This window comes from Rousettus aegyptiacus, unplaced genomic scaffold (genome assembly GCF_014176215.1).
Source record: "Rousettus aegyptiacus isolate mRouAeg1 unplaced genomic scaffold, mRouAeg1.p scaffold_m13_p_8, whole genome shotgun sequence".
Lineage (NCBI taxonomy): Eukaryota > Metazoa > Chordata > Mammalia > Chiroptera > Pteropodidae > Rousettus > Rousettus aegyptiacus.
In genome coordinates this window covers 26,451,367-26,470,166 of record NW_023416311.1, presented here as the reverse complement: position 1 = coordinate 26,470,166, position 18,800 = coordinate 26,451,367, and the positions used below count along the sequence as shown (strand labels likewise).

At 53.3% G+C, this 18,800-nt stretch overlaps 1 protein-coding gene and 1 pseudogene across 4 annotated transcripts; one reads left to right on the top strand and one right to left on the bottom strand.

Annotated features, from left to right (window-relative positions):
* Positions 1–1,148: 1,148 nt before the first annotated feature.
* On the bottom strand, positions 1,149–1,267 carry LOC118607438 (annotated as a pseudogene).
* A 2,364-nt stretch (positions 1,268–3,631) lies between these two features.
* LAT2 (linker for activation of T cells family member 2) lies at positions 3,632–17,578 on the top strand. 4 transcript variants are annotated; one of them, XM_016130427.2, is made up of 14 exons: positions 3,668–3,871; positions 6,297–6,462; positions 7,749–7,874; positions 8,358–8,397; positions 10,908–10,966; positions 11,134–11,194; positions 11,447–11,484; positions 11,740–11,775; positions 11,857–11,887; positions 12,452–12,507; positions 13,550–13,612; positions 13,930–14,001; positions 14,478–14,598; positions 16,777–17,578. In XM_016130427.2, exons 2-13 carry the CDS (start codon positions 6,327–6,329, stop codon positions 14,579–14,581), a joined length of 822 nt encoding a protein of 273 aa, XP_015985913.2. In that variant the 5' UTR covers positions 3,668–3,871; positions 6,297–6,326; the 3' UTR covers positions 14,582–14,598; positions 16,777–17,578. The 4 variants fall into 4 exon arrangements, with proteins under 4 accessions (XP_015985915.2, XP_015985913.2, XP_015985916.2 ...); XM_016130428.2 differs by having other exon boundaries at positions 3,672–3,871; positions 10,908–10,951; XM_016130430.2 differs by lacking the exon at positions 6,297–6,462 and having other exon boundaries at positions 3,671–3,871.
* Positions 17,579–18,800: the final 1,222 nt, after the last annotated feature.

The window sequence follows — 18,800 nt, the reverse complement described above, 5'->3', positions numbered from 1 at the left end:
CTACTACTAACCTCTTCCTCCATCTGTAACCACCCTCTAACTGTAAAATATTAAATATGGAAATAAAGGCAAACTATTTCACAGGGGCAGGCTCTTTGGTATTCAGTTAGGACATTAGAATTTGTTTCTTGTACCTGTTAATAAAGTGTTAATAAAATTATTACTGGCCTAGAACCTTATCTTTGGGATTGGGATTGGGAGGGAGGGAGGTCAGAGTTTTTCAACCTAGAGTTCCTATAAATAGCACCAAGATTCCTTGAATTGGTAGAAGTTTTTCTCACATACATTAATACTCTTAAAAATTTGCACACTAGATTTTTTAAAAAGTATCAAAGCAAAAAGAAAAGACAAGTTACAAACTAAAAGATGAAGGGTATATGAATTTCTGCAAATCGGTAAAAGAAAACCCAAGAGAAAACCAAAATATTAACATTTCACAGATGAAATATGGCCAAAAAGTCATGTGTAATTTCTCATTAGCAATTAAGGAATTATAAGTCAAGACTGCAAAGTAAATACTATTTTGTACCCATTCAGATGGCAAATGTCAAGAAGCCTGACAGACCACTTTGCTGGAAAGTTTGTGGGTCTTGTCATAAGAGTGTAAATGGGTGCATCCTCTTTGGGGAATGAACTAGAAAACGAAAATTGGACATTCTCATACTCCATAGTCCAGTAGTTCCCTTCTCAGGTATGTACTAGAGAAATAACATGGCTGCAGAACTATATTCAGATGATGGCTATAGTTGTACAGCAGTCTAAAGGAATTAACTATAACTGCTCACAACAAATGGATGGATCGTGGTTACAATAGATGGAAAATTAGTTCCAAATGCTTACAGACAGTGATACTTTTTAAAATTTTTATAAAACTTTAGAAATAACATGAAAAAGGGAGGAGGCAGAAGAATGGAATATTCTAGGTTCTGTTGGGTAGTGAGTTCACAACCAAGGAGAGAAAAATGGCTGGATGCAAGGGGCGGGATTGATGCTCACACCTTGAGAGCTGGAGGTGACAGCTAGCTCCCAGGTCTTAAGTAATGTGTGTACTTCCTAAGGTGCATTTTTATCAATTTCATAGCTTCTCATCAGCCTTTAAAGAATGTGATATGAGATTCTCAGCCTTGGAACTGTTGAGAGTTTTTTTATGCCTACAGCACCCAGTATTCCTAGATGGTCTTCCATCTAAGTACTAACCAGGCCTGACCTTGCTTAGCTTCTGAGATCAGATGAGATCAGGCTTGTTCAGGGTGACGTGGCTGTAGACTGTTGAGAGTTCATAGAGCTAGTGCATTACTACCTAGGCATCTTGCTTCTATAGCAAGTGCGTACACAATTTCCTCAGCTGTGAACTATAAAGCCAAATATCCTTGTTAGCAGTGATGAAAAGTTTTAGGAATAGTTGTGGTTGTATAATATTATGACTATAATTAACACCACTGAATCGCACACTTAAACGTGATTAAAATGGTAAATTTTGTTATATACAAATGTAATACCAAAACCCATTGTTTGAAAAAACACTAGAATTTGTATAATGACATGGACTGTCTATAGTTTTTTACAGCCTAATTTCTAATTTACAACTGAATGCTTTATAAATAAAATAGAATTCAGAGGAATTTGAGAGCTGCCTAGAAAGGGAGTTCTTCCATTCAGGTCCAAAAAGGGTCTTTGGGTTGACAGGCCCTTGATTTTGTGGGCCCGGGACACAAGAGGGCTCCTGGCCACACTGTGATTGGACCTGGAGACATCGCCAGTAGTTGGAGGTTACTCCAGCACCTGCCATTGCTAAGGCCCAAGACAGAAGCCAGGAGTGTAGAACAGAACTTCGTTCCCATAGACATGTTGGGGCTTCTGACTGTGAGCAGAAAACCCTTGGGAGGTATGTGGTCCAGGGATTGATGGAAACCTATGCAGGTTTGTCCCAGTTGTGTGAGGAGGGTCAGGCAGGCAGCCCAGCAAGGAGGGCTGCTGGTGTGCGCCTACCGATGTCTCTGCACTTGGGAGTGGTGGAAAGACAATGGGCTTTGGAGGCTTTGGGAGTCTGGGTTCAAATCCATTTAGCCTCTGTGAGCCTTCATCATCCCGCCTATATAAGAAACTTAACATCCAGCTGGCAAGAGTGACTGGGGATTAAATGTAACGTTTCCCACATGGAACGAGGGGCCATGGTGCTCATTGCACAGGCACAGATTTGGGAATCAGATTGGGTTGGTTTTAGTTCTAGTCCCGCCATGTATGGAGATGGGGACAGTGTCTGACACAGAGGACCCACGGACTCACCCAAAACAAGCTCCAGTCCATGTGCCACCATTCTTCCCCATGAGGTGGCAGCAGCATGGACCCAGCCCTCGGTTTCCATTTCGGTTAAGGCTGGGTCTCCTCTCTGTACTTCCCCCTTTACCAGCCCTGGCTGAGCCTGGGCTGCTGGAGGTCTTGGTCACCCCCTGCTGGGGCCACAGGAGATATCCAGCCCGGAACCAAGAGGGGCCCCCAGAGTTGGAAAGATCAGGCTCTGAAGTGCTAGACAGAGGGGGGATGAGGGGACCCTCGGGGGCTTCCCTGGGATCTGGTGGGTGGGGTTTCACTAATAGTTTCATGGCCTTAGGCAAGTTACTAATGACCAGCAGCATAAGCACTGCAGCACTGCTCAGGTGGTTACTCATCTCCCCGTGATGCCGTGCCTTCCAAACCTTACATCACATCTTTCACAGATGAGGGAAGCAGCTGGTGTAGGGGCAGCAGCCAGTCAGAACGGGGCTGTGGTCACACTGTCAGTGGTCTCACCTTGCTCCACACTTCCACAAGCCTCATCTGGAAAATGGGGGTGATGAAACTGCCTCCCGGGATGGAGGAGGGGCTATGATTGTCTTTCCTTCTCTGGTCCTTCTGCCTGTCTCCCTCTAATGCCTGTAGATGTCCATTCCTCTGTTGGCTCTTTGCTGCGAGCTGTTCGTTCTGTCTGCCTGGTCCACATATGTCCCATGTTCTCTGTGTGCGAGCGTGTGTGTATGTGTGTGTACTATATGTCTCATTCTTGGGACTCTTGTTCTGTGAGTGTCTTTATCTTTATGTTTCTGGCTCTCTCGGAATGTGTCTCTGATAGGCTATGTGTGTGTGTGTCTCTAACCATGTCTCCCTCTCCTTCTGAGTCTGAGTCTCTTGGTTGACTTCAGCCTCAGTCACTGCCTGTCTCTCTCTGTCCTCTGTATCTCTGTATATTGTGTGTGTGTATCTCATTCTCTCCTTGCCTCAATCTCTCTCTCTCTCTCTCTCTCCCTCCCCCTCCCCCCCCTTTCTCCGTGTCTCTGGGTGTCTTGGTGTGTTCACGTTTTTGGTGTGGATGTGTATTTCTGTGTTTATGTGTGTTCTTTAGTGTGTGTTTCTTCATATCTTCTTACTTTCTCGCTGCCTTGTGTGTCCATGTGAGCACCCCCACTTCATTCTGTCTCCCTGTCCCTGTGTGTCTCTTCCTCTCCCTGCGACTTGTGTTTACATATGTGTACGTAGTGTGTGTGTGTGTGTGTCCATGTCTTTCTGTTCTCTCTGTGCCTGTGTTTGTCTCATTCTTTCTCTTTATGCCTATCTCAATGTGTGTGTGTTAGAGCGAGAGAGAGAGAGAGAGAGAGAGAGAGAGAGAGAGCACGCGCGCGCGAGCGAGCGCGGGGGGAAGTCTTTCTGTCTCTATTCACAGCAGAGCCTGTCCGGCAGGGCAGCGGATGTGTGAGGGATGATTCAGGGGCTGACAGGAAGCCCGCCGCCGCCTTCCTTGCCTGCTGCCCGTCAGTGTCTGTGGCGTTAGCATCAGCTCAGGCAGGTGTGTGGGCTCAGGATGAAGTGGTTGCAGTGAAGAGCCCCCAACTCACAGGTAAGCCTTTCCCAGGAGTTTCTGGAGCCTGGCCCTGAGGTAGAGGTCTTGAGGCTGCTCCACCCCTGACACCCTGAGGGTTGGAGTGGCCCTGCTGGCCCAGCAGGAGTGCTTGTTGGCCCGATGAATGGGGTGGGAAGATGTTAGGACACCTGGCACCCCCTCTTTCAGCCTTACTGCCCTGGTGCCCCGGTTAGGGAGCTGTTACCCTAGGCCCTGTGGTGCTCAGAGAGGCAGTCTGTTTCTGGGGCTCTGGCCACCTTCCTGTTCTCATTTTCCCTAGCCCAGCCTGCACAGCTTTGGGAAGCCCCCAGAGTGTGAGTCTGGTGAAGCCCCCAGAGTGTGAGACTGGTGAAGGACCAGGACAGTGGCTCCCTAGGTCCAGACAGAGAGCTTTGGTTTCTTTATAAAATGGGACTGTAACATCTCTGCCACAGGGCTATGGGAGGTTGGGAGAAACTCTACAGGCAAACGTACCCAGGTCCTGCCCCAGGCCAGATGGAAGTAACTGTCCTGGCCGCCACCTCCCATTCCCCAGCCTGGCCTTCCAGCTCTCTACTGGAGCTCTGAGAGGCTGTAGTCCCTGGGGAGCTCCTCGTACCCAGCTCTGTCAAGAGGTGGCCCTGGCCTTCACCATCCCCTATCTCTGCCGTGGGACAAGGGCTTCCGAAGCCCTGCACCAGTCACCTGAACGTTGAGAGGCTCCATTACAGACCTCTCAGTGAGCCTCATCTGAAGGCCAGGGTTATTTGGGGAAACAAAATAGACATCAGAGCAGATCCCAGTAGATAGTCTTCCCAGGGGTCAGACTGGGACCTCTCTCTCCACCCTCACTGCCCAGCCTGGCCTGTGGCCCTAGTGGGCCTTAGTTTCTCCATTTACAGCATGATAAGAACTAGGAGAGTGAGCAGTATCATCTTCAAGGGCCTTTCTGGGCAGGAGGCTCGGACACTGAGGCCCACCCCGCCCAGAATCAAGGGCTTTCCCACAGCCGGCTTGTTGCAAACCTTGTTCATATGAAAACTGCCCACTTCCCCTTATGCTATTTTGGCCTGCAGAGCCACCGGCTATGGCAGCCTCCCCCACACCCAACCGCACCCAGCCCTGCCTGGCTTCTGGGGGCCTCCTGGGGCTGCTGGGGCTGCCTCTCCTGGGGCCTAGCCTCCTCTCCCTCCACCTTCACCCTGCTCTAGAGCACAGGTAGAAAGCTATGAGAGAGGGCAGATTTATTCAGTCAGGAAGGTTGAGTAGCCATAGGAGTTTTCCTCAGATTAGTCTTTTAAAAAATATTCCATGATTTTTGAAACTGTAATATGAGAAAAGTTAAAGTATGTGGCCTTCGGAGGCAGCTTGCCCTGGGTTTGGATCCTGGCCAGGTACATGACTTTGGACAGAGTTCGCATCTCTCTGGACCTCCCTTGGAAGAGAGGAGCTGGTGTCTCCCACGTGATGCTACGCATGTCTGTGACAACTAACTGAGGTGTGTGGGTAAGGGTCACATTCTCTTCTGATCCTAGCCCCTCCCAGGGCCCCAGCATGATACCCGCATGGGGCAGTAGAGGGAGGCTCAGGACCCACGTATCTGAGGACCAGGGAAAGTTGCTCCACATGGTTTGCTGCAGGCCACCCAACCAGCTCCAGCCCTGACAGGCTGTGGCTGCCCCTGCCCCTTTCATGGAGACCATGATGATGGCCAGTCATGGTGGTCACAGCCAGCTGTGCTCTACCCCGCACCAATACCTTATATGTGTCATCTCAATACCAGGCCTCATGTGACAAACCCACGGGAAGAGTGTCATTATTTCCCCCATTTAACAAAAGGGCAAAAGACCCATGACGCCGAGATTCCATTTGTGTTTGTGGTTAGAATTTTTGTTCTCATGCTTCCCTCCCCATCCTCTCCTATGGCCAGGTAGGTGGAGATGGGCCAGGGCTGGGGGAACCCCACAGTGTACCTCTCACTTCAGGAAGCAAGAGGGCTCTCTGGTGGTCGGGGCCTTCTGGGATGGAGAGCCACCCTTCCCCAGAGGTCAGCAGGCCAGATCCTGGGCCTCAAAAATGCCAGGCTGAGAGTATGAACTTGCTTTTGGGGTCTTAAGCAGCCTATGGAAGTGGCCAGGAGTGGACAACTCTGTCCAAAGCTCTTGCAGGGAGCATGTATATGACCTATCCCACATGTCTGTGCCCAAATCTCCTTTGGGGGCAGCAAGAGTTGCTGTCCTAACCAAAAGACAAAGAGGCAGGAGCCTGAGGGAGCCGCTCCTACCAACCAACTGGAAATAAGACCCTCAGCAGGTTTGTTTCAGGAAGCCCTGACCAGGAGCCAGGCTGGATGTGACTGATCCTTGTTCCACAGATGAGAAAACTGAGGCTAGGAAATGCTGAGGCACAGGCAGGATTTGACACCAGGAGTTCTCTCTATAAGCCAGGTGCTCCCAACTCCACACAGCCTGAGATGAACTTGGGCCATGACAGTGCTCGGGACGGGGAGCGCGCTGGGGCAGCCGCAGGAGCCAGAGCAAGGTGTGCAGGCTGGGGAAGCAGCGCCCAGGCTCCAAGAGGAGGGGGAGCTGAGGCTGGCCAGTCACAAGGTTTGAGAATTCTTGTGTTCCCACTGACTCACTTGGCATTTCGGAGAAGGAGGAGTGACTTCTCTGTGATGGGTCCCTGACCCAGGCTCTGCTCTGCACTGAGGTTCTATGTTATATTTGCTACAGGGATTCAGGATGCTCAGAGATATGGAGGAAACTCACAGGTTTCAGGGAGCAAGAAACGGGCAGTACAAAGTTCAGCTTCTCCCCAGACCTCATCCTCCCCAGTTGTGAAGTGGGGAGGGGCCTTCCTCCCAGGTGCACGACGCAGAAGCACAGGTGTGCACAGAGGGAATGCTCAGTGGAGGCGGCTCCACCTGCGCGTCTGGGGCATGGCCCCCTGGCAGGCTCCCTGCTGCCCTCAGCTGTGTCCTGGATATGTTGAGGCTTACTTGCATTCACCAGGCCCCAGTGCACGGCTGTGATTGCCATGGTCTGACAATCACAGCGTGGCCCCAAGGCTGGGACCGGCCACTGACTAAGACAGCCCAGATTCAGGGCCTCCTCGCCCTGCAGCCACTCCCTTCCAGCCTTTGCCCTCCCAGCACATGCCACCAGCCGCCATGAGCAGCATGCTAGGGCCATCTATCCTGAGTGCACTTCTCCCACGCTCCCAGGCTCACCCTCCGAAAAGCCTTCCTTGATCTCCCCGCTCCCAGCTCCCGAGACAGGAGGAATCTGGGCATGCAGATCTTTAAGGAATGGAAATGCCACTCCCAGCCTACCCAGGAGGCTATGGATGGGGTGGAGAAGTGCCCATGGATGGCGGCTGCTGAGGGCTCTTGTGCAGGAGGCTTTACGGACTCTGAGAGCAAAGCAGGATTTATAGGAGGCAAGGGATTCAGGGAACAAAGCTAGAGTTAGGGTCTGAAGGCTGGAACTTGAATCCTGTCCTTCCACTTAGTAACTGCAAGATGTTTGGCTTCAGTTTCTTCATCTGTGAAAAGTGAGCCTCTCCCTCAAAAGACAGTTGTGTGAATTTAGCGAGGGTGTGTGTAGGAATGTGCGCATACACACCACACGGTGTTGTCTGGTGAGTCCCCAGAGCCTTCTAGCACTTATCAAGTGTTGATGCTGGCCCTGGGGGCAGGGGTGGGGATCTGGAGTCCAATAAAAAAATAGGTCTGGTCCTGGCCTTGTTTTTCTGCAGGTCCTCCCCCTAGACTTAGCTGGGGGCTATCAGGGGACAGTAGGGGTCAGAAACCTGAGAGTAGGGACTGGATGGTTTCCTGGAGGGGTGGCCCCACAGCCCCTGACCCTGGCTCATGGGGTGCCCCACTTTGTAGCCTTGCAGGAAGAGTGGCCAGGAGCAGACATGAATGTGGAGACTGAGCTGGTATGGCCAGGGGCAGCTATGCTGCTGTTGCTGCTGGGAGTGGTGGCCAGCTTGTGTGTGCGCTGCTCCCGCCCAGGTAAAGGCGAGATTGTGGGGCGGGGTGGGTGGGGTCATGGGCATGACAGAGGAGAAGGCAGTGTATGTACCCAGAGACACTCATAGGCCCAGACCTGGCTGTGGTTGGGAGGGCAGCTGGATAAGCCTCAAAGGGTGGGGGTGACATCCCAAAGGCTGGCCTCAAACTGTCCCTGAAGACAATGGGTCTAGCTCACTGTGGGACTTTGGCTTTGCTAGGTCAAGGGCAAATATCTGGGGTGTTTGCTTTGAACAAAGGAGGGGAGGCTGGGCTGTCTGGGGCATCCACCTTCCCAAGTCTGCTCTCCTAAATAAATGATGAGAAACTTGTTGACTTCAGGTGGCCCAGAGTGATTGATTGCTCAGTCTCCATGTCTTCTCCGAGACCTCGCAGGGTACAGGGGATACGGGATGGGAGGGTGCCTTGGATCTCAGTTCCCACCCTGGCTCTGGGACACTTGCTAATCCCGACCCATTCTTGCAGGTGTGAAGCAGTCTGAGAAAATCTATGAGCAGAGGAACCTGTGAGTGCCACTGTGTCCCCGGTCCGGTGACTTTGTGTGCCTTGGGCGTGGACATCCACATGGGTGTCCCCTCAGGCATCCCTGCACGCCTTCCCTCATGCCTTCTCTCACTCCGGGCTGGGGGCGGGGTGGGGGTGGGGGGATCTTGAGCTGTCAGAGGAGGGAGGGGGTCACCCAGGGGCTGTCTGGGCCCTGCCTCAGCCTGGTAGAGGACAGCTTCAGGAGGAGGGAATGCCACTCTTCAGCTGGCCCAGAAATACCTCCAGGTAGCCTCCCTGTGACCCCATGGCAGCCTGCCGTGCTGGTGGTGGGGGCCGTGTTGACAGAGGGATCCTGCCCCTGCAGTGTGATGGAATGGGGGGCAGAGACTGGGCACAAAGCGCAATGTGAGCTGCATCCAAGTTTCCTCCGGAAAATGCTAAAGGAGCTCAGGGGAAGAGGTGGGCATGTCTCCTGGGGAATTAGAGGAGGCCTGACAGAAGTGGCAGAAACAATTTTAAGAGAGAAAGGGGCGAGAGAGGACATTCCAGAGAGAGAGAATGGTGGGCAGTTGCTGACATAGGACCTGGGTAGACTCTGTCTTCCAGGGTTGAGGTGCCAGGTACAGTGTGTCTTAAGAGAGATGAGCTGGATAAGGGCCTTGATTGTAGGGTGAGGCCTTGGCCTTTGTCCTAAGGGCCAAGGGGGGTCACACAAGTGCTAGAAGCAGGGGCTTGTGTGCCGCAGGGAGGTGGGGTAAAGATAAAATGGGGTCAGTGACCCAGGCAAAGTGGCAAGACCTGGATGGATGGAACTCCAGGCACTTTGAAGGCAGGTGGGCCACTCTGTGAGCCCTGGAAGGGCCAGCCACGCTAGATGCGGCAGACCAGGGGGCGGCCCAGGAACAAGCCCACGCAGGGGTGCAGCAGCCATTGGTGTTCTTACATTGAGTAGGAAAGTGACTGATGGGGAGCCCGGGGGACCTCTGAGGCCTACGTGTGCACACATCCAAAGGCCTGTACGCCCACTCACACCCACACGCTCGCTGCACACTTGCTCATGCGTGCACTTCTCGCACAAGCAGCACTTGTGTGCACGCCCGGGTGGCCACTCACATACAAATGTGTGCACACACACCCTCTCTCATTTCCTTTTGCAACTGAAAAACCACAGTGAGATTTGAAAATAGAATTTTCTCATCCAGGCCCACTCCTGGGGCCAGGGCTGGATCTTTCCAGGCTTCTTTGGCTACTTGGCCCTCTAGGCTTCTAGTCCACTACCTCCATCGGGGTGGGTTGGGCTCCCCTGCTGTCCCCCTTGCCCCTGCCCCAAAGCGGGCCTCCTCAGTATTTCCCCTCTCTCCTCCTCCCTCAGTCCCTGACCACTGCAGCCCCCCCCGATTGATCTTAGAACTGTGCAGACTAAACCTCTTCATGTAAGGGGCAGGAAAATGGGGCTGGGGTGGGAGGAGGAGAGAGAGGAGCCTTAGGTTCTTCCCACCTCACTTGGGTTAATCCTGCCAGCCTACGTGAAAAGACTGTGTGTGCCACGGCCAGCTCCTGCGTTGCTTCCTCGGGAGCCAAGCCTGACTCTGTCCTGTGGATGTAAAGCCTCTTGCCTAAATCAGGTCCCCCTGAGCCCCAGTGCCCCAGGAGCTCCTGGAAGGCTGGGCCAGGACCCATATTAGCCCAGGGGAGGAGACCACAATGCTTTCACAGTTAGCTAACCTGCTCCTTAGTGGTGGCTTCCATTCTCAAGGGCCTTTCCTGGTCCTCAATGGCAGCTCAGGCTCCAGCCCTGATTTCTGCATCTCAGGCTTTAGTAAGAATAAAGGAGAAGGGCAAAATGCTGTACCCCGGTTGTCAGTGACTCCTTTAAGGAGCTTTCCTGGAAAGCTTACTTTTCACTGACCAGGGCTTAGTCATGTGGCCACCCTTAGGTGCAAGGGAGTGTTTCAGAGGAATGAGGGGACACTAAGCCATGGCTAAATACCTAGATGGGTCTGCTGAGCCTTAAAGTTGTCCCACCAGTTGTCTGGGAATAAATGGTATGTTTGAGGGGCATGCTCTCCTGGTAATGTTAAACACTCCAGAGGTGGTAGGTGGGGGCAGCCTGTTTGTCATTCCTGGTCGAAATCACCACTGGGTCTCTGAGCAGCCACCCCAACCATCACGCCCCAGAATCTCAGGGCTGCCCCCTAGCCCTACCCATGGATTCTCCTGACCATCTCCTGGGGGTCCTGAAGAAGCCCTGTCGCGGGATAGGTCCCTCTGGCAGCTGGCTCTAGCCCAGGGTCATGTGAGAAGGGCGGGTACCCAGTGGGTGGTTGGCTGGGGTAGTCCAGAGAATGAGGGTATCAGGGGGCAGGGCTCTAGATCTGAGGCCCGGAGGGATGGCAACTCCTCCTCACTCTCACCCTGGTATGTCCCTCCTCTCTGTTCCTTGCCCCTATCTGTCCATCTCTCCTATCTCTCCGTCCCTGAGCTGTGCAAGGCCAGGCCCTAGGTCAGCACAGTGCTATGTATTTACAGGCAAGAGAATGAGCAGGACTTTGTGGTGGCCCGGACGTATTCCTGTGAGTCCCCCAACAGTAAGGCCCAGGGGCCGGGCTCGGGGTTGGGGGTTCATATCAAAATCCCTTCTGTCCTCACTGCCCTGAGGCTATGGCCACGCATGATCAAGTGGGGTGAGGGGGTGAGGGGGCTACACCGATGGGCTAGGCTGGGGGCCTAGCCAATACCTCCTTGTTCTTTGCAGTGGCTGGGCAGGCCTGGCCAGGGCCCCTGGTGGACACAGTCTATGATATGGCATCAGCAAGGTAGGATGAGCCCCCTGTCTTGGATCCAGAGGGGTCACAGCCCCACAGGAGGAAATGAGAAGGAGGTCCCTGAGGTCCCCACCTGGCTGAGCCCGAGCCAAGACCTCACTCCCTCCTTGGATCTCAGAACTCCAGTCCTGGATTCAGAAGGCCTCACCAGAGGGCTGTGGGCCTGTGGCCTTTAAACTCCTAGAAACATTGGGACCTCTCCCCCTGACCTCTCCTCAGCCCCTACCTTTTCCTCCCCTGCAGGAAGGACAAGCTCCTGCCCTTCTCCCCCAGTCTCCAGGGTGAGTGACCTTCAGACACAGGAGTGGGCAGGGGTGAGGTGGGACTGAGACAGGTGAATACCTTATGGGACAAATACTGTGCAGGGGAGTTCCAGGGGAAGGGGGCAGGGGAGCCAGCCTGACGGAAGCCTTTGCAAAGGACGCACATGGAGGAACACGAGCCAGGCTGGGAGGCCTGATGGGATTAGCTTAGTGGGAGAGGAAACAGAGAGCAGGTACAAAGGCGTGAAGGTAGGAATCTGGTCTTTCTTCCAGATTCAGCATCTGCCAGGTACCTGAACTTCAGCAAAGGTAGGTGGGCTCCGGAGACACAGGGCCTGTGGTGGGGAACCAACGCCTGGTGATCAGGACTAATTCTGCCTCCTCCTGCAGGAAGTAGACATGGATCAGAGGCAGCCTACATGTGAGTGGCCTTCTCCCTACCCTGGAACCTCTTCCCCATCCCCTCTGCCTTGACTTTCTTTTTTTATGAAGGCCTCCTGGCTCTGAACCTGATAGCCCAGGCCCAGGCAGGCCCTCAGTATCATTGTTTCTTTTCAAGTGTCCGTGGCTTTATGGATACAGAAACAGGGACATGGCCCTGCTTTGGGGAGGGGCTGTCTGGGGGGACTCATCCAGCATCACCCAGTCAGAGACAAGTGACAGGGGCACCTGGAACCCCAGATAGAAAGGGCCCTTAGATGCCTCATCTCACAGAGGGGTAAACTGAGACCTAATACAGGTGGGAACTTGTCTAGGGTCACATGGCAAGGTGGCTGGAGCCAAACAGTCATGCCCTCAGCCCCAGGAGGGCTCAGAGAGACAGGGAATTAAGATGGAAAAATAGGGGGAGACTCTGGCTGAGCCCTGCCACGGGTCCCTGGGGGAGTGATGGCTGGAGCAGCCCGGGCCTCACTGTCCTCCATGAAGCCCTCACCCCATCCTCGGGCCTATCCAGAAGTTGGTGCTCTGTCTGTTTTCTTGCCAGAGACCCCATCGCCATGGAATATTACAACTGGGGGCGGTTCCAGAAGCCCAGGGAAGGTGAGGCAGAGGAGGAGGAGGGATGTAGGGAGGAGCAGCAAAGAAGCTCAGCTCGGAAGTCACACTCATGGGGCCAGAGGAGGTTAGGCCTCAGTTTAGGTGGATGGTGGTGGTGACGGGCGGGCTGAGGGAGCTGACACCACGGCAGAAGCCCGAGTGCGGAGAAGGGAGGAGACGCACGGGAGCTGTGGGGGTGGGCCACAGGGATGAGGGAGAAAGAGGGGGCCGCGGGCGAGGGCAAGCTGGGCCCCTTGTCATTCAGGCCTCACTCAGGGCTAGACACAGATGGGACCTCAGAAGAAGACTCTGGATGGGACGGCTTTGTGGATGGACACTGAGCCCTGAAAGCTCTGAGGATGCTGGAACCCTAGGCCCTTAATACCTTTGCTTTACAGAAGGAGAAACTGAGGACCAAGGGTGGGCAGTGCCTGCTGAGAGATGCATAGGCCTGGGCTCCTGCCTGGGCCATGCTGGGATAGGGGGTCCTCTTCTTTCCTCCCGGCCCCTTCCAATTTGAGATGGGACCCTCATTCCTCAGAGCCCCTGTGACACGATGGTTGCTGAGTGGGGGAGTGGTTGGCATTGTAATGCCAGGGTACCAGGCTCTGATATGCCATACCCAGCCCAGGCCCTTGGGCAAGTCTCCAAGCCCGCCCAGCCCTGCCTGAAGGATCCTGCCTCCTGTCTCTCCTGGCCCCCCAGTGGCTCTCCGTGCCCCTCATTGCCTGATAGAGATGGGCCTCCCTCCCTCCAATTATTCATCCTGGGCCTGAATGCTACACCATCCTCTAATCTCGCTTCCCTAGTTCATTCAGGGAGTGACCTTGGAGGACAGAGAGGGAGCCCAGGGTGGCAGCTGATGGAGCCAGGCCAGAACCCATTAAGAGGCTTGTCCAGGAGAATTTCCAAGACCCTGGAGGACCCTGGGGTTTGGTAGAACAAGTCATCTGTCAAAGGAGGGTGGAATGGAAGGAGGGAGGAAGAGCCAAGCTTGATGGACAGGACCCAGTGCACCCCAAGCCCTCTCCCCTCTCTCCAACAGATGATGAAGATGCTAATTCCTATGAGAATGTGCTCATCTGCAAGCAGAAACAGTCCGAATCAGGTGAGGTTGTCAACCTAGAGCTTGGCAGGGGCTAATGATATCTGAAGTACCCACAGCTCAAAGATATCACCTGCCTTGAAGCCTGAAAGTTTACCGGTATCTCCGGTGCCTTTGGGTCAAATGCTACCTTGTGGCCTGGGAGGACGACCCATCATTCTGGACCTTAGTGGGAATGTGCGAGGGCTATCCCTTCCTCCCCTGAGGGGCTGTCCAGCATGGGGGTGCAGGATACCTCTCTAAAAGGGCCCATGGCACATCACTGGCCTGAGGACTAGTCATGCCCCCCTGCACCCCCTCTCCTGGCACTCTCCTTGCAGGCGATGAGGGATCTGAAGACTATCAGAACTCAGCTTCCATCCAGCAGTGGCGAGAGTCCAGGAGGGTCACGGGTACGTGGCTGGAGAGCAGGGGCTCCTGGGGTCAACTTCGGCAGGTTCAAAGGGGCCTGGCCTGGGAGGATAGGGGACAGGAAGTTATGGGTTCTGGCCTGGGAGGGCCAGGCCAGGGTGGGCTCCTCTGCAGCCAAGCCAGTTGATTCCATGGTGAAGCCTCCAGTGCATCAACGGCCACACTGGCCTTGAACCATGCCGAGATGACCCTCAGCAGCCATGGCTTCTTGAGGTTGGGTCCTCCTGGGCAGACTGCCCATCCAGCTGCATGAATGGAGTCACACTCCTTCTGCTCCCCAGGTGGGACAAATCTGTCAAATCCCAGAGCCATGACAGACACACCATCCAGAGCAGCTTTTCCTTCAGGCTGTTTTGTGGCCTCTGGGTTTGGGACCCAGGGTGGGCATTCTGGCTTGGGGAACAGGACTGGGTGTATCCATTGGGAACCATCTGACTGTCTGCCTGCTGGTCCACAGAGCACGTCCCAAGAGAAGCACCTTCCTCCCCTGCTGGAAGTCCAGATGAGGATGACGGGGAGCCTGATTATGTGAACAAGGACATAGAGGCCACGGAAGCCTAGGGCAGACCTGGGAGAAGGTATAGCTGCCTCAGTGCAGGGTGGTGGCCTCACTGGTCTGAGGGACCCTATTCCAAGGGAGAAGATGAGAGCTCGAGCTGGAAGAGCCATGGGGGAGGGGGGACCAAGAGGCAGCATTTATGGGTGCTGAAATGGGGTGGCTCTACAGGGTGCTGGGCCTCCCAAGCAGTCCTTGCCCACCCTGCCACTAACTCCCACAAGCTTGGTGAGGTGACAGATTCATGGCAGGCACAAAGGTCTCAGGCTGGGGGTGTGTCAGGCAGGGAAGGCTGATGAGTTGAGGGGTGAAGGGGTGGGCTCTGGGTGGGTCTCTGCAAACTGGGGCGAGTGACTTAACCTCCCAGGACCTATTTCCTCACTCGCAAAAGGAGCTAAAGGGACCTACATCTTAGACATGACACTAAACAGAAAGCATGAACCCAGCAGGACTGGGCCAGTGTTGGATTCAGACAGGGGGCAGGATTGGGAGATGCTGAACCATATTAAGCAGTCGCTGCACTGGCCAGCACCGTGCCTAGTGCTCATACACACCATGTCTTGCTGCCTCACAGGCACAGAGCTCTAAGGCCACCTGCCTGAAGTCACACTTACAGTGAGTGGAAGGGGACATTGGAGCCCAGGCCCTGCCACTGCCTGGTGGCAGGATCAACTCCAGGGCCCTTGAAGGCTGTCCAAAGTCCCAATCTGGGGAACACAGGAAGTCCTCTCAGCAGGTGGCAGGCCTGGGCAGGTCAGGAGCCATCCACAGAAGTTTGAGCCCAAAGTAGAGAGCCCCACTGTCCATTCATTCACCCAGTACTTACCAGCCAGGAGTGAATCCCACCTTCAGGGCTGGGGACACACTAAGAAACAATACACAGAATGCCCGACATTCTGGTGGGAGAGATACAACAGATAGCCATGAGATGAGAGATAGAACAGAGGGAAAAAAAACCCAGCATGTTAGGTTGTGATAAGTCCTGTGGAGACAAACAGAGGAGAGGCAGGAAGTCACATTGGGCAGGGGGCAGGAGATGGTGGAGTAAGTTAAGGGAGGCCAGGGAGGCTTTTTGGAGCCCCCTCCGCACCCTTCTAGGGGAAGGGCACCCACAGGGACCAGCAAAGGCGTGTGCCCAGAGGCTCTGACAATGATGGGAGGTGGGGCATAGAGAGTGGTAGAGCTGGAGGAAGGTAGGGGAGGCCTGCCACGCAGGGCCAGCACCTGAGTTTTTTCTGAGATTTTGCAGTGGGTGAGGGTGGACATGGGAAGGTTCGCAACAAAGAATGACTTGATGTTTCTAAAGGATCACTGGCTACCGAGTAGAGAAATGAATACAGTCAGCCCTCTGTATGTATGTGTTTTTGCATCAGTGGATTCAACAAACCACAAATTGGAAAATCTCAGAAAGTTCCAAAAAGCAAAACTAAATTTGCCACATGTCGAGCACAACATTCAATCCATGCAAATGAGGCGATATGTAGGCATAACCTCCTGTGGCCTTTATGCATATACTACACCATTTTACATAAGGGACTTCAGCATTTGTGGTTTTGGTATCTGTGGGGAGCGGGTCCCGGAACCAATCCTGAGGATACCAAGGGATGACTGACTACACGGGGGGACAGCAGTGGGAGCAGGGAAACCAATAAGTTGAGTGTCCAGGCAAAAGGTGCCACCTCGGCCCAGGGAGGCGGTGGAATAGATGTTTTACAGTCAGCAGGATTCATTGGTGCACTGGGTGTGGGTGTGAGGTGGGAGCTGAAGAGGACCGCAGGTTTTTGCCTGAGCAGAGAGAATGTCTCTGTCAGCCACTGAGATCTGGGAGGCAGAGTCAGTAGGCAAGGCGTATATTTCTGGGCCTATTAATTGGAGAGGCCCACACAGGGGGAGATATGAAATGGGCAGTTAGGGAGCTGCACCTGGAGCCAGAAAGGTCAGGCTGCAGATAGACACGGAAGGCAGGTCGAAGTAACTCAGGCCTTGGTTAGGACCAAAGAGCAGTCAAGATTTCAAAGGAAAATCAGAAGCTCCTGGAAGAAACACAACTAAAGCTGCTTAATGGGCGGGCTCTCTTCTCAGCCAGCTGTGGGAGGGCAGCTGAATGCTGACCGTGACTGTGTGCCCCTCCCCTTATGGAACCAGCAACTCCTGTGCTGAGAGAACTAAGTGCTAGCCAAAGCATACCTTTTCCTTTTAGACAATATTTTTTCTCTTCACTGATGGAGCCAAGAAACCCTGAGCTTACGGGACAATTTATCGCCTCACAACAATCACTTCTCCAGACTTCTGGACCCCGCCACGGTTACTTCTGGGAGATACACCATGTCCCGAGGACCATCCCACTGGCCATGAGGGACCTCGCCTGGGAAGGGGCAGTTACACATGGAATCACCTTCCCCTGGCAGAGCAGGAGCCTGGTGCCAAGGGCAGTGAAGCTTCAACTGTGGTTGAACGCCTAGGACATTGAAAACATCGTATAACACTGGCGTTCATCCTTTTTTTGCTTCAGATTTGAATCCCAAATTGCTTACTAATGTTGGTTGCTGGGTTAGTTTTTGTGGTTGATAACCATGTAGTTAATTTATGTAGGTGGAGCCTACATATTCTACGCTCCAGGGCAGAGATCTCGTCTATCTTGTCTCCTACAAGCATTACATGTACTCAATTTCAGCAGTTGGGGAGCCCTGGTGCTCTTCTTTGGGCCTCGGTTCACTAAGAGCTGAGACTACAGCCATCTTCATGACCCTTCGGTGGGGATGTCCACTGTGGACAAAGTGCATCAGTCCTGTAGAGGGCAGGCAGGGTGTAACAGTGTGCCCTTCAGTTGCCCTGAGCTCTTCCTTTGCTCCAGGGCTGGCCTTGACTCAACTGATTGAGCAGCATGACTGTCTCATGGGAAGGGTAAGGGTCCAGTGGGACCTTGGGTCAGAAAAGCCAGTTAGAGGTAAAAATATATGCCTCCTCCAACCAAAATGTCTCAATAAACCTTTTTAGTTTAAGAGAAGCAATTCTCCAATGTCTGCTTTTCCTGCTTCATGTAAAACCTTCTAAGGGGATGAACCAGGCTCTCGATTCACAGAAAGGGACACTGAGGCCTGGAGGGAGTGCTAGGGAGAGGACCTTGGTCCCCAAGTCCAGCTCTCTGGCCAGAATGCCACATCCATTCTCTCTATAAGAAGTTATTGCTACAAGTTAGGAAATTAGAAGAAAAACATCTTGTCCCAAGGTCCCAGCCTCACAAACTCAGAGGACAGTTTGGGTCTGAGCAGGGGTGTGCCAGGGCTGCAAGGAAACCCCAGGCGGAGCCCCCAGGTCCTTGCTTGCAAACTGGGCACAATCGTTTCTCTACCTTCCAGGGACCCTGAGGCTCCAAAAGAAAAATAAGTTGAAGAAGTATGTATAAATACTTTGTAAAACTTCACCTTGTAGTTTCTGAGGACCTTAATTTTTTTCTCCTTATTGAAACCCAAACCCAACAAGCCAGTAATCTTGGAGCCTTTCCACTGTGTCCCTTCAGTGTCCCTATCGACGATATGGTCTGGGCAAGTTACTTAACCAGCCTGGGAGGGATGACACTAAGTACAAGTGCCAACAGGCCTATCCCCTCCCTGCTTCCTCCGGCTATGAAGGTTCGGGCTGAAGCACTAGAGCCTTTGTGAACCAGCTTGGGCGGGGAGAGAAAAGCATATGGGCCTGTCCAGCTGTTCCAACACTATCGGCAGCATGGGTGCACACGGCCACACTGCTGCGGCCCTTCACCTGGGAGCCCACAGTGCAGGAAGAGCCAGCATACCACACGAGTATGTTCTCAAAGCTTTATACGAGACCACCAATCCCAGCTGAGTCATTCCCACCCTCCCAGAAACCCCATTCTAAAATGACACCTGGGATTTGCTTCAGAACATTCTCAGAGTGGCATGGGCTGGAGGGAGTACAGAAGATATAAGATTGGACACATGTTGGTAAACTGTTACGATGAATGTGTGAAGAAAGAGAGAATATATCATTTTTTTAATATATAATTGATGTTTTTTGTAATTAAAAAAAAAAAAGAACGGCAAAAATAGTACTTCCCCCCCCCCCCAAAAAAATTCTATAATATAAAATTCCCGGGGAAATTCTAAAGCAGTAAGCACTGCACAGAAAAGGCAGTGAGGCGGGAGTTTTCCATTTTCCTACGTGATTCCTATAAGTCCTTTCTGATGGGCTCATGGCCCCGGG